Source organism: Ylistrum balloti, unplaced genomic scaffold (assembly GCF_031769215.1).
Source record: "Ylistrum balloti isolate Yb309-2 unplaced genomic scaffold, AGI_CSIRO_Ybal_v1 Utg370566, whole genome shotgun sequence".
Classification (NCBI taxonomy): Eukaryota; Metazoa; Mollusca; class Bivalvia; order Pectinida; family Pectinidae; genus Ylistrum; species Ylistrum balloti.
In genome coordinates this window covers 120,923-145,528 of record NW_026782355.1, presented here as the reverse complement: position 1 = coordinate 145,528, position 24,606 = coordinate 120,923, and the positions used below count along the sequence as shown (strand labels likewise).

The window sequence follows — 24,606 nt, the reverse complement described above, 5'->3', positions numbered from 1 at the left end:
CGTAATAAAAGTACATCTTCTCCAAGTTGCTTTGGATATGGTGAACGCAAACAAAATATTATTGATACAAAATTAAGGTATAAATGTAGGTCACTTAATTACCAGTAATTAATCTTAATTCATTTTTAAACTTCATACTGACAAATCCCAGAAGGTTGACACATTGTACGCTAAAGTTTTCTTTACAGTTTGCTCAACTATAACTTATTCTAAATATATTTAGACAAGGCGGTATTCTTTTGGCTATCATACAACCCTTAAATTACAGCTTTCAACTCTCATCATCGTAAAATGTCGATGAAACTATCGGTGGCATTCTTTTGGAATCAAATAATAGCTTAACATAGTATTTTCAGGATTACTATACTCTTATAGCAAATTTGCAAAATGTACTCTTCCTGAATGTTGCCTAAATGGTTGCTGCTGCATGCAACGTTAAATTTGCGAAAGAGTCCGTCTATGACTTCTAACGAAGCAAGAGAGATAACCGTTATTTTTTCGTAGTAATTTAGCGACAAAATTATCAGTGTGTATTTTATGTTGTTCGTGACACAAACCGGTATTAACACAGTCGTCTATCCAGGTATTCTTCAACGTTATATTGTGTGTCACTGTGTACCTTTCGTCCCGGGTTTTCTTTTCTTTTTGTCATTGTTGCATTCGTTCCTGTTCCCGTCTTTCTGTTGTTTTCGTTCACTGTTGGTGAAACCTCTGTCCCTGCTTCGCTCTCTTTCTTGTTTGCGGTCACTCTGTTGGTGAACCCTTCGTCCCTGTTTCGTTCTTTTTCTTGTTTGTGGTCACTCTGTGGTCATCCTTCGTCTCTGTTTGCGCATTCTGGTGTTTCTGTCACTCTGTTGGTGTACCCTTCGTCTCTGTTTGCGCATTCTGGTGTTTCTGTCACTCTGTTGGTGAAACCTCCGTTCCTGTTTGCGCATTCTGGTGTTTCTGTCACTCTGTTGATGAACCGCCCGCCCCTGTTTGCGCATTCTGGTGTTTCTGTCACTATGTTGATGAACCGCCCGCCCCTGTTTACCTCTTTCTATTGTTTTGTATTGCTGTTTTGGAGTACCCTCAGTTTCTTTTTCCGTCTTTGGTGTCTACTCAACTTTTAATTTATGATAGCAGGTTGTAAGATATAAAACAAGATGAAACCCTTACGCAACTTTCAGCAGTAAAACTAATCTTGTTGGACCTTTTGCAATTTCATATTCCCTTCTATTTAAAAACTAAAACCATTTCTCGCCAGTATAAATAATCCGAATGGCCTTTCTGTGTATTTTCTTTATTCAATTCTTGTCTTAACAGCCATCAACCAATACAATAAACTCTATCATTTCTAACTTCAATTTCCATTCCAGATGTCCTCCATTTTTGTATCGCTACGTAACTGCGACAGTATTAAATTCGCAATCTCATCACTACTGGTCAAAATTAAAGTAAATCACAAAGTCAAACTCTTCTTATAGTAATAATGATGTAATATATAAGTAACTTATACAGTAGTACTAGAATGATTCTATGTGAGATCAGACATCATTTAACATACAGTGATAATTACATCAGACCTATATAACTAACACGACTAGAGATATTTATTTAGCAGGTCCTGAAGTGTCGAAACACTAATATTTGACCCACAAGATACGATCACAACCTTCTGGCCTTTGAACTTTTCTGGGTTGGACATAAAAGCTCCCAGGGATACGCCTGCCGACCCCTCAACAATCTGAAATATGAATTGGAACAAATTCTTTCTTCAACAAGAATGAAAGCAAGTAAAGTAGCAATGATTTCAAATCTTGATAAAAGTGAAACTCATTTTAACCGCTACTTTAATGCAGAGAACGTCATTATTTAACAATTATTTCACTAACTAACTCTACAAGAAACCTACTGATTTAGGTATAGTCATTTACATGAATCTGTACGTTTTTGATCGTTAACGGATAGGCTTTCGTTATCTCGTCCCTCTAAAACTAACATAGAACAAACTAAACAACAGTTACAGACCTAACTACCGACATGTAAGGCCATACCTTGTGGTGAGTCTGCATCATATATACTACCGACATATACCACTATACCTTGTGGTGAGTCTGCATCATATATACAAGTGCCTTTCCTATTTGTTCCTCTGTAACCAACATCCATTCATCAACATAATCCCGACAGAGCTCAAACGTCACCTATCAATGATCATTCCGCTGTTTACATTGGTGCCAGAATTAACACACATTAGAATTGTATTACGACTACTCGTGTACTCAACATTCAGCGGAGCTGTGATTGGCTACAGGTTCCGTTGTTTCAATTATGACATCATAAATTCATGTCATCATATATATTGTGACGTCACAAGTGAGAGAGATATCGACTGAGAATTTCGCAAAGTTTGATTTTTTTTATCGGTCTAATGAAGTGCCGTTTTTAAGAACGCTCAAAGAGGTATTTAGTAAGGTGATAAACAGAATATTATATTCGTTTCCATTGCTGCATACAACGAGATGAGTTAAAAAACCTGTTCAGTCCAGAACATAATCTGAAGAAGCTTAAATTTAGAATGTATTAAATCTTTGTGTGTTTCTATGTCTCGTAGTGGAAATTTTAATTCTAAGTGATTTATGTGTATTGTATGACAATTTAAGTTTGTACAAGTCTTTCTTTTATTCTTTAAATGTATGTAAAATTCGTAAAAACTGTACAACATTAAAATAAAGTTTTTTTTTTTTTTTTTTTACTTTTTTTTTTTCAATTTTCATCAATTGATATCAAGTTTCAAATAGAGTTCTTACCGAATTGTCCTCTACAGAACCTGCCGTTCCGTCCGACAAAGTATCGAACGATTCCTCAAATATCAATTTCTTCGCTTTCACGCTTTCGTGCATAACTTTTGATTTCTCTGGAGAGCAGCCAACGATCTTGATATAAAGGAAATGAAAATCAAAACCAAAGCAAATATCTAGAGCTGTGATGTAGTACAACAATATTCATCCGGTGTCATGTAACCACAGTGGATATAGCCACACTGGCCACGCTCGTACAAACCCCTCTACCCTAACCCTAACCAAATATCTAGAGCTGTGCTATAGTACAACAATATTCATCCGGTGTCCTGTAACCACAGTGGATATAGTACGGTGCTGCCTTGTATCAGAGAGGGCTGCTGGAGTGTGCGAATCAAGAACGAAATCTATAATAGAAGTACAATGGTTCTTTTATATCTAACACTTTACTGATTGGTTTCTCAATATACCTGGGAAATAGATACACAAAGATCTCATTGATGACTTATTTCCGTGATTGTACGGTTCTTTATGGTGTACTGATAGGATCAGACGACTACAAGTATCAAGTGTTACATAAAAAGTCTGCTCGGTAATCTCCTAGATATATGTTATTGTTATCATACAGATTTATGTTGCCTTACCTTTATTGTTGGCTTTACTTGCTTGGCATATCTGGCTATTCCACCAATCAGTCCACCACCCCCAACTGACACTAAAATGACATCAACTTCCGGTAGTTGTTCTAAAATCTCAACACTGTGCAAAGGAAAACAAAACAACAACAACAACAAAACTAGTGAATTCGTCATGGCGCCGATAAACATATTAGAACACATTTGTTTGATTTGTATTATCTAATACCACATGTCTTGTTAAATAAAACAGGAAAGTAAATTACTTTGGTTGATACACTAACAAGTAAAAATTACAAAGAAACGAGTGATGATGAAAGCATCTAAAGCGACTTAAAGCACATGCAGATTTTTTCCAGAACTTTAGAGGCACTTACAAAAAACGTATCTATAAATATCGATACCAACCCATATAACAGGTTTTTTTTGTCTTTCTCCTATCTACTTAGCAGATATCGCGGTTTTGTTGGGGTAGCTGTTTGTCAGTTGTAAAAGCATAATTCCTAAATCTATGGTATTTTACATAATAATCAGTTTCAGATAACTAACACCATCACCTGCGTCAACTTTTCATTCCCTTAATTAGTGTTGTTAACTTAAAATAAAAATCTGTATATAGATCGTACTACATGGTGACAAAGATGGTCTTGTCGGTAGTTTGTTAGTTATTATGGACTGTCATATAAAGATATCATGATGTCTAAAAGATTATAATGATTAAATAAATACATCATGTGTGTTCCCCTGAGTAATTAGTGTCCAATCAAATTACATCATTATGATGGGTTATACTCTCTGTGCAATTACGCATGCGCACTGCATTATTTGTACTGTAAATTATACAATCAATTCTAGTGTTTATCTCCGTGTAATATTGTTTATAAAAGAGTTGAGATAACAGAAATAAAATGGTAGGAAATATAAACATTTACAGTAGTACATCTGTGTGGTTTTTTTCTAAATAATACACACGTTTTATTATTACATTGGTTCATTGATTACCTTATGGTTCCCTGTCCAGCAATGATATCGTAGTCATTGTACGGAGAAATGTACTCAACGCCAGTGTGCTGAATAATGAATGATACAAACAGGTAGCCAGGTGGAAGAAATGTTTGTTACAAAATATCAAGTCTGATGTTTGTGACCATGAACTAGAACTACCTAGAAATTTCAATTAAAATCAAACTCACTTAATTAAAACTGATATCTGGTTTTACCTTTGCAACCCTTCGTGCCTCCAATTCAGCATCCACGCAGTCCTCGCCATACAAAACCACCGTGGCACCTCGGTCCTCTAGTGTTTTCCTCTTCCCGCTGTCCACGTTTTTCTGACAGTACACTTTGAGGGGTATTCCACTTTTTTTACAGGCTGCCAACTGCAAACAGCGAAAATCTTTAATTGGAATTTTTCCTCGTAAATAAGGTATTGAATACTATATTGGCTAATACGTCCCTGGTACTACGATCTGGTAAAACAAAACAAAAAATAATAACTACAGCAAAATGAGAAATATTTTTACATGAAATGTTTCAAATTTAACGGTATTAAGTAGAACTTAAATTTATCACATTGTTCTTACGTCGATATTTAAATTGTCTTATATTTGTTCTCATTAACTTAAAGATATCACTACTACGGTAAACGTGACGTCATACTTACACAAGCGAGGCCATGGTTACCGGACGACGCTGTTATTAAACCTTTCTGTCTTGACTTGGGACCCCTTCCTGCTATTAGTAATATCTTATTGAATGCTCCTCTCACCTTAAAGGACCCCGTCATCTGTTCACTTTCTAAATGTATGGAAGAAATTAGCATTCATTTCATCTTGTTTAATAATAATAATAATAATAATAATAATAATAATAATAATAGTCTTTATTTATACTTGATAACAAATATGAGTCAATGACTCGTATTACAATTTGGTCAAGTGTTTACTAAAATATAAACAATATTTACAAAATGTACATAAAAGATTCAAAACCGTAAAACTGAAAGTAATATAAGCGAATAAATCATACATGGAAAATTATGTGGATTCAATAAAAAAAATCGTTGAACTTTGTTTAAAAGATAAGAGTGAAGTAGAATTTCTGACATGATCAGGTAAAATATTCCATGTGTATGGACCCTGGTAAGTAAAAGAATTCTTAAATATATTAGTTTTAAATGAAGCTAAGTAAAATACATTACTGGATGAGGATCTTGTTTGTCTTGCCTGAACATCAGAACTAAGTTTAAAAAGATTAAGATACTGGGGAGCCAAACAATGCAGGACTTTGTACATCAGTATAGACTGATTATATTCAATACGTTTGGAAAAGGGTAACCAGTTTAACATTCTAAAAATATCACGAGATGGCATATTAAAATCACAACCCAAGATAATTCTACCAGCCCTTTTCAAAAATTTATCGAGCTTGATGCAGTTTTTCTGAGATGTATTTCCCCATATATTAATACAGTAGTTAAAATGAGGATTTACAAAGCAATTAAAATATGTCAAACAGGAAGACCTACTTAAGTATAACCTCAAGCGTTTCATTTGGAAAATATAGAAAGACAGTTTGATAGAACCTGTCTCTTTTTGAATCTGTTATTTAATTTGTCATAGATTACATAAGTAATATACAATCACAAAAGAACGATAAAACATTGAACTTAAACTGAAACAATCTGATCTCTCAGTGTTACTACCATTAGTTCCACTCTGTCAGATGGTATAGCTTGATAGACGACGGGGACCGAGAAGGATATAGAAACTAGGAGTAGTTATTCTTGTTTGGATCCACGGTATACTAGTGTATAAGTGAAATAATATTGTGAAATAATTAAGTTGGTCATATTTATATATATATATAAACAAGAGGCCCAATGAGCCTTAACGGTCACCTGAGGAATATATGTCAATAATCTGGGGATTTTAAAATGTTACAAAAATGTAACAACATTTGTGCAAGACCGTGTGTAAAACATCTGTACCAAGTTTGAACATGATCCACCCAGTGGTTCTTGAGAGGAAGTCCAAAATGTCTTAGCCAAACAGAGGCCAGGGTGGCCATCTTGGATTTTGAATCGCCCCAAAAAGTTAAAACACTTGCCAGGACCTTGTGTAGAACATTCGTATCAAGTTCAGACATGATCAACCCAGTGGTTCTTGAGTCTTGACAAGAAGTTGAAAATGTCTCAGCCAATCAGAGGCCATGGCAGCCATCTTGGATTTTGAATCGAACCAAAAAGTAACAAGACTTATGCAGGACATTGTGTTGAACATCTGTATCAAGTTTGGACATGATCATCTCAGTGGTTCTTGAGAAGAAAATCCATCAACTGGTTCTTGAGAAGAAGTCATTTAAAGAAGGTTTTTACATATGGCCCCTTTTACATCCCTTATGGGCCCCAAAGGGGACATTATTACATTTTTCAACATAATTTCCTATGTCCTTCACTAAGGGATGCTTTCTACCATATTTGGTTGAAATCGGTCAAAGTTGAATTTTTGACCCTTTTGAGCGCCCCCTAGAGGGGCCGTTTTTGACCCGATTTTTTTTCATTTGCAAACTTTGTATACCTTGCCATAAGGACCCTAAATATCAAATATGAATTCAATCTGACAGTTGGTTCATGAGAAGAAGACTTTTTAAATATTTACCTAATTTACCCCCCCCCCTTTCCCCCCTCCTGCGGCCCCTATTGGGGCCGAACCCTTTTTCTTCGCAAACTTGAAGCGGCTTCCCATGGGGATGCTTTGTGCCAAGTTTGGTCAAAATCCACCCACTGGTTCTTGAGAAGAAGCCATTTACATATGGACCCTTTTACATCCCTTATGGGTCCCAAAGGGAACATTATTACTTTTTTCAACATAATTTCATATGTCCTTCACTAAGGGATGCTTTCTACCATATTTGGTTGAAATCGGTCAAAGTTGAATTTTTTACCCTTTCGAGCGCCCCTAGTGGGACCGTGTTTGACCCGATTTTTTTTCATTTGCAAACTTTGTACACCTTGCCATAAGGACCCTAAATATCAAATATGAATTTAATCTGACTGTTGCTTCTTTACCTAATTTTACCCCCCCCCCTCTCTCTCCCCCCCCCCCCCCCACTCCTGCGGCCCCTATTGGGGCCACACCCTTTTTCTTCGCAAACTTGAAGCGGCTTCCCATGGGGATGATTTGTGCCAAGTTTGGTCAAAATCCATTCAGTGGTTCTTAAGAAGAAGTCGAACATGTGAAAAGCTAACGACGCACGACGACAGACAAATCATGATGGTAATAGGTCACCATGAGCCTGCGGCTCAGGCATATATACGTCTCTGGCTCAGGTGACCTAAAAAGACACAAGAAGTTGGTATTCCCTACTGTATGTGGAATTCTTATAGATTTATTTGGTATCTTTTCGAATAATAGACATATTGATTCATTTCAATATTCGTAACAACTGGAAGGACAGATCCTAAGGAAAGCAGTTGCAGGTCGAGTGATGTTGTTGTGTAGGTCAGATAGGGAAAGTATGGTGGCTGTACGGGGCCGTTTTTTCCCGTCTTATCACTTTCACGTCGCGAAGCAGTGGAAGTGCTTTAATTCGGTTGTGACCGATGTATTGTAGCGTTGATAACGCGAAAAATACATTGCATAATGCTGTCATAGTCATTTGTAAATACAAAAAAGCAAAAATGATACCTTTTTGTTGTCCGAATATCGCTTTAACCCTAGGGGAAATCCTCATCGTAAACACAGGCACTCGAGGCCAGGATAAAATTTTTTAATGACCGTGGACCTCGGATTTGTCAACCGGCACATAAACTTGAATTCTGCTGTTATTTCGTTTAAATAACGTCAGTCATGAGTGCTAAAACAAAAATCAATATTTAAAAAATAATATCCTGGCCTCGAGTGCCTGTGATCGTAAAATAACCAATGCGAAAAATTCAATTCTTTTAAATTATCTTTTTAAAGAAATATTCTCAGTTTGTCTTTTGTCATTAAATAAGGACTTAAAAAAATAGAATAATAATTTTAAAATAGATTTAAAAGCTATCCTTTCCCGACAAAAAAAACAACAAATATGGTTCTTATCGGACACCATAACTACGACAAACCGGATGTTGAATTAACACTGCTGACCTTTGCTTACCAAGTTTTATGAAGACGTCACTACCATTACCCAGGCTAGTTAGACTAGGAGAATATTCCAATGGTGTCTTTCTTATGTACGGATTTATCCTTTGATGAGCTTGCAAAATTTGGGTCGGTAAATCCTGGAATTTAGATACCTCCATTTCTGTAATTTGTCAGGCGTGTTCCCGTCAAGATGACAACTCCAAGGCTAGCATTGTGATAGGTGGAAGAATATGATGTGTAAATAATGATAGCGAGTGATCCGCACACCATATCTATAACACACAGAAACTCAAATACAGGTAACAACGCTGTAAAACGTTCTAATTAAATCGTTAATGTCTGGAGAAAGTATTAAAAAAAATATAATTGAAGCCTATTTTTTGGAAGAATTTTGAAAAGTACTTTATGCGCAATACCTGTTTACAAATTGATGCCTATGTGTCGTGTATATATATGATAAACAGTGGTCACGAGTATAGTCTTTCATGTAACATCGAGTAATTTGTTAGAAATCATGTGACCTAAATTGATTCATCCAAACTAAAGAATACGGAATGCCGAATGCACTTCTGTTGTTATTACCTAGTAGCGATTGCATGAAAAGTTCCGAACGGACGACGGACGGACGTTAGATGCCACAGTATGCCATAAGCTGGCTTGGTCCTTCGGTGAAATAGCAAAGACAATGACTTGCATGTTGACACTTTAAAAATCAAACCAAGAAAACGGGTAATGTACTTCACCTGACAAGCAACTCCTGCAGACAAACAAACACAACTTAAACAGTTATACACATAGGTCCCTGTAGGAGAAACCAACCAAATATTTCAATTTGACATATTTTATTTACTCGTCTCTGGTACACCGTGTTGACAATCAAAAGGATATTATTTTGCCCTCTAGAAATCCACCACACCAAGTGTGAAATTTGTGTTATTGCTTTCCATGAGGTTAAAATACATATAACATTCCTTCTCTCTCGCCTATGGAAATGTTTCAGATGAAATTCAGACAAAAATATACACCTATTGACCAGGCCATTAAAGTTACAAAGATGTTACAATACATCTCCTGTAGAGTTCTCCTTTTTTTTTACCAATACGAACGTCCGTTCGCTTTCATCAAGGAATTCATGGATGTGAAGAGAAAGTTATCATGGAAGAATAAAATATCTTTGAACAAAATAAAGGATTTCATGAAAGGAGTAAAATAAACTAGGTTCCAAAAGTGCAGGCTGCTTCTATCTCAAAGATTGCACGAGCAACACAGATTTAGAGACAAATAATGAATTTAACACACCGCGTTTCAGTCCTTCTCGGTCTTATAAGTTATACTAAAGACCTAAATTCTTGAAACCAAGGAGGCAAATGAAGAAAATCTTAATTTATCGATTCAAACGTTAAAATCCAAAAAGGGAGGTAAGTGTGCCCACCCCAGAATTTCATATCTTGTTAGCCCAACTGTATCTAACTCTAAATTAGGATTAAGTTCTACTGTTAACTTCAGTGTTTCTGTACAACCATTCCAGTGTTGAATGATTTCAAAAGAGGTAAAAGGATGTGTATTTTTAGTAGTGATATAATTTTAATGAAGTAAAACACAATTATAATGCGTTACGGTAGTGTCATGTTCTCAAAGGAAGAGCCGGAGATGTAACTACCGTGTATACTAATTAACAAAACATAGGTGATTCCGACATAATAACAGAATCTTAATTCAAACTAAATCTGTTGATACTAGGGGAGATACGAGCAAAAGAAAATATATTTGGAGAATCCAAAGAGAATATGACTAGGTGTTCCGGAAGTGTAAGCGCCTTCTGTTTCATTGACGACACCCGCCATACAAATCTTGATATTTCCAAACAAGAATGTCAATGAGATTGCATTGACAACCATAAGACCCCGCCCCCCCCCCATAATCCTGACCAACCTGCATCTCTCCAAACTCTGTGTTTTGAGTTTGTCTATCAGCTGCCACAACTTTAGTGAAAATCTTGATATTGGGAACATGCTTTGAATATCGGAACAACAGTGACATGTTTACACCATAGATTGAGAATGGAGGAATGTTGCCATCCAGAAATGTGAAACTCCCAACATGGAAATAAAATCATCAAGCCAATCATATAGCTGAATTGAAAACTGTCCCTGTTGATTTCGTTGTAGAAGATCAAGTCCAACTTCCTTATTGCACAACAGAATATTTTCCGATATCATGTGGCTTTCATTGACATGCATCTCTCGAATCCTTGAGTTATAAGTTTGTCCTCAGTGGTTCGACATCTAGATGTTCATAACATCATTATATTAGAGAAATATTGATCTGATCCAAAGCGCACTCTTGCATGTGACAATACCACAAATAAAGCAACGCTAGAATGCATCACAAATGTTTATTATTTTGGGGAATACAGTAATTTAACACCTAACCAACGATATTGCATTCTTGTGCGTTGTTATCTTAAATTAAAATTCCATCATTCTAAATCTAACATAGATATACAAGAGACCCAATGGGCCTGCAGAATTCACCTGGTGTATATATATACCAGCCAAATATCATGCCTGTCGGCGTTTTCGTTCATGACAAGTCATTTAAATGTTTTTAAAAATTTGACCCCTGTGACCTTGAACATAGGTCAAGGTCATATATTTTCTATACTTTGTTAGGGTTCATCCTAGGAACAAACCAGCCAAATATCATGCCTCTAGGCATTTTAAATCATATAGTAGGTCAAGGTTATTTCTTTTTCGGACCAGGTGAGGTAATGAATGGTTTGGTTTATTGTTGCTTTATGTGCTACTAATGGCCAGAGTTCTAAGTGTCGTACACTGGTGGGCATGTTCCTGTGTAATGTTGATTCGGTCTCCAGGGATTGTTCCTACTATAAGGATTCCGTGAAAAAATGCGGTTGATGTAAAGTTTGATCAACATGTTGATATTTCTATATAGTCTTCATCATCCCGAATCTCTCCAAACCCTGCATTTATGTTTGCCAGTAGACAAAAATGTTCTCCCACTACCTTTAACTTGACCTCTGTTACTAACATACTGATATCAATGCTGTGGGAAGGTATATTGTTTGACTAACCTTGACTTGACCTTTGTGACTAGTATACTGATGTTGTTTGATAGGACGTAGATAAGAATCAATGATGTGAAAAGGTGTGTTATCGGATGACCTTTAACTCTTGACCTTTGATAAATATCTGTCCACAGAATATCTTCTGTGATAACGTAATACTGTTAAACCAGTTGATGTTGAGTTTGTCCTATAAGCTAGGCACATGTCCGCTATTAAGAGAATTCACTAATTTTAACAATTCTTCAGTTACAGTTCTAAAAAGTCAATATCAAAAGATCTGACATCTACAGTTCTGAAGGAAAAGAATAATGAAAATGTTTTCAAAACAACAGTTCTAAAGGAAAGCATTGCCAGCATTAAAAACATTTAAAGAAAAGTACAGTCAAAGTTATGAAATTAAATATTTCGGAAAAGAAAGTTTTCAGCTTTTTGCAAATTACAAAATGAGAAGGAAAATATGATCATTGATGTGAACAAAGGAGAACAATGTTGTGACAATTGGAAGTTCTCATGGGAACTGCAATTAATACTATATTCAACAGCTCTGAAGGTAACATGTACTATCAGTGATTTAACAATTACAAGTTCTAAAGAAGAACATTGTTATTGCTGTGACAATAACACAAATCTTTAGGAAAATGCCATTTGGCAAGTGAGAAAAGTTCTAGTTTGTTTGTGATTTAAAAGAAGTCATAACAGATGATTCTGTTGTTGATGCCACAGAAAATCCTTCAAGAAATTTTGTTAATGTTATGAGAACTATATGTTCTTATGGGTAATGACAAAATTGAAAAATCAGAATTTTCAAAAAAGAAGAGTGAGTAATTCAAAACAGAAAAGTGTTGGTGTTGTGCTAATTACCAGGAACATTGTTAAGATTGAAGACAATCACGTCATCATTATGTTAAAATATCATCATACCACTGATAATACAAAAAGGATATAAAATGTAGATAACAAACCAAATTAGATTTTGGTAATGTTAATAACAATAAGTGCCTGGATTTTATAAGTGTAAAGACATTTCATGCTAATTCCTTTCAAAAACTTTAAATATCATCTTTTAGATTTTCAATTTAAATGTAAATTACATTTACTTTTTTAAAAAACTTTTGATGCTATTTTTAAGAGTAAAATGTTATTTCAATTATTTGTTTATGGTTTAATTAGAATTCAGTTGCATATTCTTCATTAGTTGTTTAAATTTTTATCACATGAATGTAAAAAACATGAATATTTGGTAACAAAATACCCAAGAATGTAATAACTCTAAAAAAGGGCAGATTTGCAGTAGTGTAAAAATTTAAACAAAATGCTAACAAACGTTTTGACACTGAAAAGACAATGATTTAATAACATCTGTAATCTGTTATTGAATGGATCATCGGGTATTCTTTCTAGTTATGATAATAAAAAAAGGAAAATACACAAACATGAAGAAGATATCATTTGTATGTCACGCTTGAATTGTAACATTACTACATAGATATGAACAACCACCATCATTATATATCTATACCATATCGAAGTCTCCAAAGTGAAATTGGGTACAAAATAATTATACAAATGGTACTTATTAAAAAAATGAGGTAATATGGTAAATTGCAGAAATATGTACACATACACAGTATTAGTGTGGTGAGTATTACTAACTATACCTGTGAACATATTTGGCACAATTAGTTTTATTATACAATACAAAACTCATTTTTGAAAACAAATATTCCTGATGTAAATATATCATTTTACCTTGGGGGATAATGAATTTTAACCGACCAACTATTTTGAGCTTTAATATGTTGTCTGCAAGCTGCAAATAATCTCCTTTTACATTCATGAAAAAACAGGATTTTTCCTACAAGTGCTGAAAGTGTTTGATTTTATAAGTGTATAGAAAAACTGCATTATATAGGAATTGTTAGTGTATAAGCTCAAAACAAAAAGTTACAGAACAGATTTAACAATTTTGTTACCATTCAAATTTGATATTTCTAATATATCAATTAAATATATACATCAATCAATTTCATATTTCTTTAAAACCATGAAACTTTATTGCAAACAAATCTTAATTTTAGTTAAATTTCGATATACTGGGTAATTATCATATATACCAAGTTCCAGAAAAGGATTTATGATTTTTTGTCTTAAATGGAATACACAAATGAAATACGAGAAGATATCGCACTGAAATCTTTGCATCCTAATTGACAGTGCAATGAATACATAAAATGGTGTCTACCTCAATCATGGTTAGCTAACAATGGAAAAAATATATATCAATCATTTCCTTATCACCGGTATTGCTTTCCCTCAAATTACTGAAATAAATAGTTCATTTAGTCCACCGCCGCTAAATCACCGTTCTAAATCTTACAAAAAATAGGGAAATATTTTCATATACATGTACCTTATCATATATCTTGTATTCAGCAAAAATTTACATCCGTGTTTTTTCCATTGAATATAGATACATGCCGTAACAGTTTTGTATCCCAGATACATCTCTGGCTGCTGTTATATATTCAATCTATAGTTTATACACTTCTCAACTATCATGAAAACAATGGATAAAATATTGAAACTCAACAAACAAGAACAAAGTCATCTGAGAGAACGATTCACACTCACATAAATACATTTACAGCAATCATACATATGAAAATCCTCGACCACATCCAACAAAACACAAACAATTCCATTCTATTGTATTCAGTTACGTCTATATCAGGTATTCTAATTACTGAAGTGATATCAAAATCACAACCTTCTTAATGATTGGGATTTTCTTCAATAAATAGAAAAAAAATAAAAATAATGTTTTGCTGTTTTTTGTTTTGATTCTGATTTTTATCTTATTTTTTATCTTTTTTTTTTGAAGATGAATATAAATTAACGTTGTGATTCTTACAGAAACAGATTAAAACAACTTGGTGAATTTATCATAATCCTTATATATACAAAACAATGTCCAGTAAAGTCTGCTTACTAACACCAATACATTCCTTTCAATTTCCAATAATGTTTTGGTAATATTCAGTTTTTACTCCTTCAGTAGTTTCTGTTTGAATTTATCTTTGATGAAGAGTAGGAAGACTGTTAATACTGGTAGTCACTGTTGGCCTATACCTGGTCTTGAATCATGAGACTAGGAGTGAGTCACTGCTATTGTATGTTCTTTGTAACTTATTTTCTTTTTCTTTTTCAAGTTGGACTGATACATTGTGTGAAAAGCTGACGTCTACGCATAAGTGATAGACATCCCTATAAGAAGATTAAATAACATCTTACAGTTATCATTCTACCTGTAATGGATTGATGATACTCTCTGACTGTAAGGTGGCTGTAATGGATTGATGATACTCTGACTGTAAGGTGGCTGTAATGGATTGATGATACACTGACTGTAAGGTGGCTGTAATGGATTGATGATACTCTGTGACTGTAAGGTGGCTGTAATGGATTGATGATACTCTGACTGTAAGGTGGCTGTAATGGATTGATGATACTCTGTGACTGTAAGGTGGCTGTAATGGATTGATGATACTCTGACTGTAAGGTGGCTGTAATGGATTGATGATACTCTGACTGTAAGGTGACTGTAATGGATTGATGATACACTGACTATAAGGTGGCTGTAATGGATTGATGTTACTCTATGACTGTAAGGTGGCTGTAATGGATTGATGATACTCTGTGACTGTAAGGTGGCTGTAATGGATTGATGATACTCTGTGACTGTAAGGTGACTGTAATGGATTGATGATACTCTGACTGTAAGGTGGCTGTAATGGATTGATGATACTCTGTAAGGTGGCTGTAATGGATTGATGATACTCTGTAAGGTGGCTGTAATGGATTGATGATACTCTGTAAGGTGGCTGTAATGGATTGATGATACTCTGACTGTAAGGTGGCTGTAATGGATTGATGATACACTGACTGTAAGGTGGCTGTAATGGATTGATGATACTCTGACTGTAAGGTGGCTGTAATGGATTGATGATACTCTGACTGTAAGGTGGCTGTAAAGGATTGATGATACTCTGTAAGGTGACTGCAATGGATTGATGATACTCTGTGACTGTAAGGTGGCTGTAATGGATTGATGATACTCTGACTGTAAGGTGGCTGTAATGGATTGATGATACTCTGTGACTGTAAGGTGGCTGTACAGGATTGATGATACTCTGTAAGGTGGCTGTAATGGATTGATGATACTCTGACTGTAAGGTGGCTGTAATGGATTGATGATACACTGACTGTAAGGTGACTGTAAGGGATTGATGATACTCTGACTGTAAGGTGACTGTAATGGATTGATGATACTCTGTGACTGTAAGGTGACTGTAATGGATTGATGATACTCTGTGACTGTAAGGTGGCTGTAATGGATTGATGATACTCTGTGACTGTAAGGTGACTGTAATGGATTGATGATACTCTGTGACTGTAAGGTGACTGTAATGGATTGATGATACTCTGTGACTGTAAGGTGGCTGTAATGGATTGATGATACTCTGTGACTGTAAGGTGACTTACCTTGTCGATGACATATTAATTTATACCTTTCTTGTATACCATATCTTTCAGACAAAGACATGTTTAGTTTCATTCCGACACATCAATATAGCTACATTCAGAGTAATATCTAGTGTTCTTCCATCTCTCAATATATATAAAGCTACATTCAGAGTTACATCTAGTGTTCTTCCATCTCAACATATATAAAGCTACATTCAGAGTAACATCTAGTGTTCTTCAATCTCTCAACATATATAAAGCTACAGGTCCATTTCACGTTTAAAAACTTAATGCAGCAGGCAGACATATATCTACCTAACAAACACTTTGATGCTTCCTGGCTGTGTTCAGATTTTATAATGAATACTGGAAGTTTAAGGCATGGCCTGGGTTCCTTAATGGCTGAAAGAGATCTACACATCTATCAAAGTTTCCTGTAACAGGAAAACCATATAAATATCATTTTAATGGTGTTTTGACAAAAGAAACTTAAGATGTTTTAATTAAGAGCTCATTACAAGTGGTAGCATACAGAAAATGTAATCATCAATCCTAATTTGTCATTCATATTTTGTTATCAATGTTATAAAAAATGCTTTGAAAGTTTGTTGCCAGCAAGCAAACCAAAAGCTTGAAAAATTTAAGCAATTCCAATTGTAACTATTTGTATAGTTGGAATCTGGGTGAAAAGGTGTCAAACATTTCCAAGCTGACCACATGCCATGCAGTCTGAGGTCTTTTAGGCCATCTTTAAGTGACTAGACATCCACTGCTATCAGCTGCGACAGGATTTCTGTATCCAATCCAAGTACTTCTGTGCCAAGCCTTTTTTGAAAGTATTTTTCGTTGACAAATGGTTTCTGGACACCATGTCAACTTCCTTTAACAAAAGAACCTGTCGCTCATTTTCAAGCTTGGTTTTCTTCTGGCTATTTTTGATGGGAAGATCTTGATCATAACCTCCTGGTAAGGTTATCATGTCCACAGACACTGTCTCTGAATCACATACTTTACACAGAGCTTGGAACACATACCTCCTGTAAAATCAATGTTATATAATACTTCATTTGATATCTATCTTCAATTCTCTCTTAAAGAATTTTTCTTCCCATAGAGGTTTTGAATAAAAACAAAAGATGCAAGATAAACAAAGGGTGATAACTCTAAAAGAAAAAAAAAAAAAACACTGTAAGGTTCTTCAAAATTACACATGAACAATATATCAGTACTAAAATAATTGTCAAGCATGGTATTCTGATATCTTAAAGAAAATTTTCTTTGTAGAAATTGGCAAACTGTAGTCTCTAAATATAATAATTCAATTCTGTTTAATCAAGTTCCATTGAAAAGATGAAGACACAGCCTACCTGTGGTACCATAGAGCCTCATGGTCTGTGTAAGACTTCAATAAGTCCACTACAATTTGCATTTCCTTGTGAATGAGATTCCTGTAGTTAAGGGAGAACTGTTCCTTGAGAGTGTCTGCCTGCTTGTGTATGTTGGTGAGTAGATATTGACGGTAATGAAATCCACTATGGTCGGAGATGTGTCGTCTCACCCAGGCCTCTGTAGCATGTAGTTCTCCAACCAACACCTGAGCAATCAGAAAATTAAATGTATTTTGAACTCAACATTAACAGTAAGGACGGTAAACATACCGTCAGTTTGAACAGGCAGGTCAGTTAAACACACAATTTTTTCAATAAAAACATGAATTTTCTCTCAAGTGATAGTTTGAAACCTTTTTAGCCTTGTTTCACTTAACATTTCAAATTTGTTTGAACATATTGCAAGACCAAACATTAAACTATTGATAAAGGGATTGGGGTCACAATAATCCCTCCATGTGGTCACTATTTACATGGACATTAAACGTCAAATTATACACATACAGTTCACTTAAGTAGCATTGATGTTTAGTGTGATTTCTTTCAAATATTGATGTAACATGGTGAGGACACAAACTGACACAACTCTAGGCCCCAACTGTGTATTTAATGAATGTCGGCTCTTATCTTCATCACAGTATCCAATGTTATGAAGATCAACATGAAAGCTGTGATTTCTTTACAGTTGATTTACATATATTGCAGTACAGTAAGTGTTTCAAAAACTAATTTTTTAATCAACTTTTGCTTCTCCCTCCCTTTCTGGACAATGTCAACACAGACACAGTTTCACATGCATCATTTAGCATGATTTGAACAGATTCAACAATATCTAAATAATTTTTTTCAAACTGACTGAAAGTTTACCATATACCCATGCCTCCAGTTTTCACTGCTATCTTCACTGTAATTAGCACCCAATAGGTTACCTCACATTTCATAAAGGATATTTGTAAATTAGTGCTCATTCACATCAATCACTGTTATATTTTACAATAATTATTGAAATTACTTGCAACATATACATCATATGTCAATAAATAACAGCAACAATCAATGCCATACAATGACTGTTTTGTTTGTAAAAAATCTGTACCCAGTACCCCTACTTAGGGCAGTGCAAGTGATAAGATATACATAAACACATAGCAAGGTTATCCCAGAGAATATAAATACACATACATAAGGTATAAAATAGCAGAATGATTTCAAATCTTTTTCTCCTCCTGTAGTATACTAGAAAAGGTTGTAGATAAGCAGTAACTTCTTGTATACAACACATGGTTTTCCCATTTCCTATTTCAAAGTGAGAGTAATAAAGAGAACACTAAAACCAACAAGAGTTCCTCGGAACTGTATGTGTCGCCTGCATAAAGTGTCACAGGAACCAAGAAATTGAACTGGATGTGCAACGATCAACCATAAAGTTGTAATACCAAATTTCATTTCTATAACTTGAAGCATAAAGGGAAAACTGCGCAAAGCAATATTCCTGAGAAATTTTCTAAATTGAAAGGGGCATAACTCTGCCAAAATGGGTCACAGACAGCCAGGAATCGAACTTAATCTGAACCCTTGTAACAAAAAGCCATATGCCAAATTTCATTTTGATAACTCAAAGCATTACTGAAAAAAAGTCCGGAAAGCTTTCGTATGGACGACGCTGCCGCCTCGTGACAACGGACAAAGTGATCCCTAAGTGTCCGCAAGCTCTGCAGGCGACAATAAAACCAATAAACAAATGAAACTTCAGATAAAATGTATCATAATTATGTTATATTCAGTTCACATTCTGTTTATCAATACTTTTATACACCAGCTTTACAATCACCTGTATGGTACAGTTGTAGCAGTTCTGGACAACCCAGCTCCGGTGACTCCAGGCATTGTAGTTACAAGGGTACTTCTCTGCAGCTTTGCGACATACAGTAATCTCTCGACGCATTATTTCATGAAAGTCTGGCTGTTGGTTCATTCCGTGTACATTATTGTCCATTAAAAGGAAATTATTTGCCTCAGCCTCCAGGTCAAAATCTATGGCATCCATGTTGACAAAGTCGTTGTATAAACTTCCTGTGCTGGTAGTACTTCCGTTACTAGAACTAAGACAGCAGTCAACATATCGCCGCAGAAGCCATTTCCTGTGATGAAAACCGTCATTTCCAACAATATAATTTTGGTCTTTTCTTTATTTCTGTGATCAAAAATATACTACAGGCTTTGTTTTCTAAGTTTTCCATTTACAATCACCAATACAAAATCCTATTTCTTATAAAATCTACCACAAATTCTGATACAACTTTCAATCTAACATATAATTGGTGTATTCAACTGAGTGTGTGATCTGAAATATAAAACCATAGAGCTAGAGAGTAAAGATGTAAATCCCTATGTATGTAATGCTGTGTATTTACTTGAACTTTATATATACCTGTGGCAGAATGTTTCTGGACTTTTGGGATGTCTAGACAAGACAAGGGCTCCAAACTTCAGGTCATCTATAATATTGAGATCTGAGGATTCCACCAGCTCTTTCCTGTACAAAAAATATGCAAAACAATTATGTACATGTTACTGTAGTATATATATGTATATGTTACTGTAGTATCTACATGTTACTGTAGTATATATATGTATATGTTACTGTAGTATCTACATGTTACTGTAGTATCTACATGTTACTGTAGTATATACATCTTACTGTAGTATCTACATGTTACTGTAGTACATGTTACTGTAGCATCTACATGTTACTGTAGTATCTACATGTTACTGTAGTACATGTTACTATGGTATTTACATGTTACTGTAGTATCTACATGTTACTGTAGTATCTACATGTTACTATGGTATTTACATGTTACTGTAGTATCTACATGTTACTGTAGTACATGTTACTATGGTATTTACATGTTACTGTAGTATCTACATGTTACTGTAGTACATGTTACTGTAGCATCTACATGTTACTGTAGTATCTACATGTTACTGTAGTACATGTTACTATGGTATTTACATGTTACTGTAGTATCTACATGTTACTGTAGTATCTACATGTTACTGTAGTATTTACATGTTACTGTAGTATCTACATGTTACTGTAGTATCTACATATTACTACAGTATTTACATGCTACTGTAGTATCTACATATTACTACAGTATCTACATGTTACTGTAGTATTTACATGTTACTGTACTGTAATATCTACATATTACTACAGTATCTACATGTTACTGTAGTATTTACATGTTACTGTACTGTAGTATCTACATATTACTACAGTATTTACATGTTACTGTAGTATCTACATGTTACTGTAGAAACTGGGAAAAAAGTTGTAGCATCCCTTCTAGACCTCAGTTGATTGTGCATATAGAATAGTAAGTGTGAAGGACATAAATTTCACTTACGGAATATTATGATTACTTTCAATTCTTACCCCATAATCTTTCAAGTTTTCAGATGGGATATTTGTAAGTAACAGAAATATACAGCTTCAAATACCTGATATTCCAAGCTGTTAAGCAATCGGCATTGACAAGAACTACCGCCCGACTGAGACTTATCAGGTCGAATGGATCTGGAAAATAAAATACCTTGCATGTGTACTGATTCCAACAATTATCTCATTAGATTTAGCTTGCAACCTATTCAAAACAAATTCAGTTTCCAGCCTTTTAGAATCCTACAAATGATATGTTAGAAGATATTTTCCATGAAAAGACAAAATAGATATATACAAAATAATGTCAGAATTATCATTACAGTCATATCATCATCAAGGACTACTTGGCTCTCTTAATATCTATTCTCAGTTTCAGTACTTGATATTCGTTCATAATATTTGATGGAAAAGTATTTTAACTAATTTGCATCATCTTTCACAGAATTTTCGTAATTCCAAATAAAAACATTAAGTTGCATTCCTATATTAAGGTATCATATTTTCATATCATGCAACACAAAATAATTTTTAAAAAATTGAATTGCCTTGGAGACCATTCATCCAATATATATGAATGCAATAAATATTTTTTCTAATTTGAGAGAGATGTAAAGTGTTGAATATGCACTATTGTTATCAAAGTAATCACACATTTATAATTAATTTTCCTTCTTTATTTAAGGAGATCTGATGTTACTCAAAATGAAAGTATCCTAGTGACATTCATTATTCCATGTCAGATTTAATTTGTATATGGAAAGTCTTATGATAAAGCCAAGTAATTTTCTTCCAATGTGCAGTGTAATCTGCTTAGTGCATGCTTGCCTTAAGGCATGATGTACAAGTTAGGTAATAAAAAAACCAACCAAGAAATTTGGCATGAGCTTCTTTTTGGCGCCAAGCCATAAGTGTATTATAAGCATGATCGTAGAGAATTTTGACACTCCACATCTCCAATCCAAGTTTGTGTTCCTGGAGGATGAGTGGACTTCTGTTGTGTTTAGGTTCCAAAACTGGCAGGAAATCATACTCATCTCTGAAAAATAGATACTATCAGTCAATATATATATGTAGGACTGTATAACAAACCATTCTATGTGCATCTCTTTATCCATTCCTTCCATTTATAGTATCTCTAAAGTGATGAATTACATGTATCATCCTTAGAACTATTCTATGATAAGGCAAACTTTGAAATAATGTTGATAATTTCATAATTTACTTCCAATACAGTAAATGGATTACATTGGCCTTTTTATATATTATGGGTTAAAAAAGTATTGATGTTGTACATCTCTGTTCCTTGTTTGTACTCCTGTAGGAACCAACCTACCTTGTATAGCTTTTTTCGGGGGAAAACCCAAACAAAAATTATCAAAGGTTACTGGTGCTCTATACTGGTCTTAAACAATTTGTATTACAATGTGACTATAATTATGGATTTTATATGTTATCTGAGACCTTTCTTCACACTTTTTAATTAAAATGGTCCTGACTATTGTTCAGCAACCCAATTCTTTTTATTCTTGGTTGACAGTCAGAATTTCTCTTTACACAAAAATAAGAAAATTTATAGCCACCAGTGCATTGGTCACATTTGAGAAATGATACATTTTAAGTAATTTACGACAAAGTGATGCTTATATGTTAAAATATTTTGTGACTCACTTTTGTGTTTCCAAAATGTGCTAGACACTGTAGTTGTTGAAACAAGTTCATTTATTTAGTTTGAATAAACATCAATGACTTTTATGTAAGTTAGAAGAAAATGTTTTATCTTCCATTGATGTATATGAGTGCAACATTCACAAACCAATCCTCAAACCAGGCACTTCTTGAAAGAAGTGGTAATGTCCTCTTTATCATAATAATAAAACAAAAATTCTGATACTTATCACTTCCAATTGTGTCTGCAATGATTAAAATGTACTTTACACCAAAGCAATATCTGTGGCAACAGTTGTTAGCTTTGTGTCTGAGGTAGGCTTTGAACACCATATTTCCTGATCAGTAAGATTACAATTAACATTATATATAAGTATGACAAATAAAAAGATGATACAATAACTAACAAACCCATCAACTTAACAAAACTAATAAGGGCTATAGACATTATTGATGAAGAGCTAGAAAGCCAGTTTTACATCTAATTTGCCAGGCCTATGTGATGATAGTAAATGCTGACATCGCCACACAGTACATAATATTTCCTTCACTTTCTCAAAATATTTTTTCTCAATGAAATTTCTTTTTGTATTCAGTTGGACATGCATGTCCCCATCCCGGCCGGCCAACTTTGTTCAATTCTGCAAACAGAACCTTCCCTAAACCAGACAAATGTTCATGCATGTTGCATACATTGTTGGTTTGGAGACGCTCCACTATGTTATCATAGACATTGTGCTGTTGTAATTTAAATATAAATTGAAAATCACTGCCCAATACAGACCCATGCATAAGTTGCCAAAATTTCCTGTTTTTAAATAGACTGTGACCCAGTCAGAAAATGGAAAGATAATCAGAACCCTTCAGACTACATTTTTTATGCTGAAAGTCTTGTCCTGCTACAACTAATAACTAATAAAAAAATGTTCAATGCATCTTGAATGTAATGGTTCAGGTCCTAATTACAATACTTAATATATATAGAAAGTTATTGCACTCAATACAATATGTTTGCTTGCAAAACTTGCATTCATATACTTGATATCTGCCATTAGATATCTTAACACTTATATTTATATTACATACACTTGTTGATGAATCAAGTAGATTATTATCCGATTTAAACTAAAAAAAATCATTATATGCAATGTGATCTGCCAATATGATGGTTTAACAACAATAATTATGTCATAAAGAACATACACTTCTTTCTGAAAAGTTTATATGACGTTATTGTCATGCAAATTATGCCACCACATGGTGTATTCCAGTTGGTCAGTAGACCGAATGTTTCTGTCTCTAATACGGCAATATTCACATTTATTATGATGTTATTAACACTAACAGGTGCATTGATTATCCTCATTTCAGTTAAATGTGAAATGGTGTGTGCATGTATATACTGTAAGCATAGAAAGTATCAACGCTTTGAGTAATCAGGTAGTTACATGTATAGGGGCAACTGTCAGAGCAGAGTAAATTATATTCTAAGCATGTTATCAACCATGATAACGATACAAAATACAAATATCTAAATATTTTCGTAAGATGCCCTTGACAAACAGTGTCAAATACAAAAATAAACATGTGCGTTTTCGTTTATTTACGTAGTTACAGCAGTGCCAAGTGACAGCTCACTGACTGACATTAAAATGGATGACATCATTTAATGTTATCATACAACAACAACTTCTGAAATGTATCAGCTTATCTTGTAAGAAATTCAATAGCATTCAAGCATGTTCAAATCGTAATTAGACAACATACATGTCAGGATCTCGACGAAAAGCAGAATTTAAATCCGAAAGTAGACGGGATCCTCTGCTGTCAGTCGCCATCTTTGTTTATATCACGTGACTAGATTATTTATTTTTTGTGGTTTGACAAGAAGTATTTTAAATTCGCTGACTTACATACCCATTAAGTATTTTGGAATATATTATGTA

General features: G+C 34.3%; 3 protein-coding genes across 10 annotated transcripts; all 3 read right to left on the bottom strand.

The window, feature by feature from the left end:
* Nucleotides 1-1,582: 1,582 nt before the first annotated feature.
* On the bottom strand, nt 1,583-8,705 carry LOC132556374 (L-threonine dehydratase catabolic TdcB-like). The gene is made up of 8 exons (XM_060220780.1): nt 8,561-8,705; nt 5,082-5,215; nt 4,639-4,797; nt 4,421-4,488; nt 3,428-3,542; nt 2,793-2,918; nt 2,085-2,186; nt 1,583-1,726 (listed from the first exon to the last, which is right to left on the bottom strand). The coding sequence occupies exons 1-8, from the start codon at nt 8,703-8,705 to the stop codon at nt 1,583-1,585; spliced, it is 993 nt and encodes a 330-aa protein (XP_060076763.1).
* A 5,755-nt stretch (nt 8,706-14,460) lies between these two features.
* Nucleotides 14,461-16,873, bottom strand: LOC132556352 (proline-rich protein 36-like). Of its 8 annotated transcripts, none has more exons than XM_060220750.1 (4): nt 15,979-16,873; nt 15,727-15,868; nt 15,305-15,688; nt 14,461-15,230 (listed from the first exon to the last, which is right to left on the bottom strand). In XM_060220750.1, the coding sequence occupies exons 1-4, from the start codon at nt 16,248-16,250 to the stop codon at nt 14,937-14,939; spliced, it is 1,092 nt and encodes a 363-aa protein (XP_060076733.1). In that variant the 5' UTR covers nt 16,251-16,873; the 3' UTR covers nt 14,461-14,936. The 8 variants fall into 8 exon arrangements, with proteins under 8 accessions (XP_060076733.1, XP_060076730.1, XP_060076735.1 ...); XM_060220751.1 differs by having other exon boundaries at nt 14,937-15,194; nt 15,979-16,250; XM_060220746.1 differs by having other exon boundaries at nt 14,900-15,230; nt 15,727-16,250.
* A 51-nt stretch (nt 16,874-16,924) lies between these two features.
* On the bottom strand, nt 16,925-24,498 carry LOC132556354 (protein prenyltransferase alpha subunit repeat-containing protein 1-like). The gene is made up of 7 exons (XM_060220753.1): nt 24,428-24,498; nt 21,862-22,031; nt 21,055-21,130; nt 19,979-20,083; nt 19,379-19,688; nt 17,527-17,753; nt 16,925-17,196 (listed from the first exon to the last, which is right to left on the bottom strand). Exons 1-7 carry the CDS (start codon nt 24,496-24,498, stop codon nt 16,935-16,937), a joined length of 1,221 nt encoding a protein of 406 aa, XP_060076736.1. The 3' UTR covers nt 16,925-16,934.
* Between the last annotated feature and the right edge of the window lie 108 nt (nt 24,499-24,606).

Coding starts and splice junctions, on each gene's coding strand:
- LOC132556374 (XM_060220780.1), bottom strand. CDS start 8,705: ATGGAGGTATCTAAATTCCAGGATTTACCGACCCAAATTTTGCAAGCT. Junction 3,543..4,420: donor GCTGGACAGGGAACCATAAG/GTAATCAATGAA, acceptor TCCTTTGCACAG/TGTTGAGATTTTAGAACAAC. Junction 1,727..2,084: donor TGATGCAGACTCACCACAAG/GTATAGTGGTAT, acceptor TTCATATTTCAG/ATTGTTGAGGGGTCGGCAGG.
- LOC132556352 (XM_060220745.1), bottom strand. CDS start 16,250: ATGAAACTAAACATGTCTTTGTCTGAAAGATATGGTATACAAGAAAGG. Junction 15,231..15,304: donor CATCAATCCATTACAGCCAC/CTTACAGTCATA, acceptor CATTACAGTCAC/CTTACAGTCAGAGTATCATC.
- LOC132556354 (XM_060220753.1), bottom strand. CDS start 24,498: ATGGCGACTGACAGCAGAGGATCCCGTCTACTTTCGGATTTAAATTCT. Junction 21,131..21,861: donor AGCTCATGCCAAATTTCTTG/GTTGGTTTTTTT, acceptor TTTATTTTCCAG/ATCCATTCGACCTGATAAGT. Junction 17,197..17,526: donor GAGGCTCTATGGTACCACAG/GTAGGCTGTGTC, acceptor TTGATTTTACAG/GAGGTATGTGTTCCAAGCTC.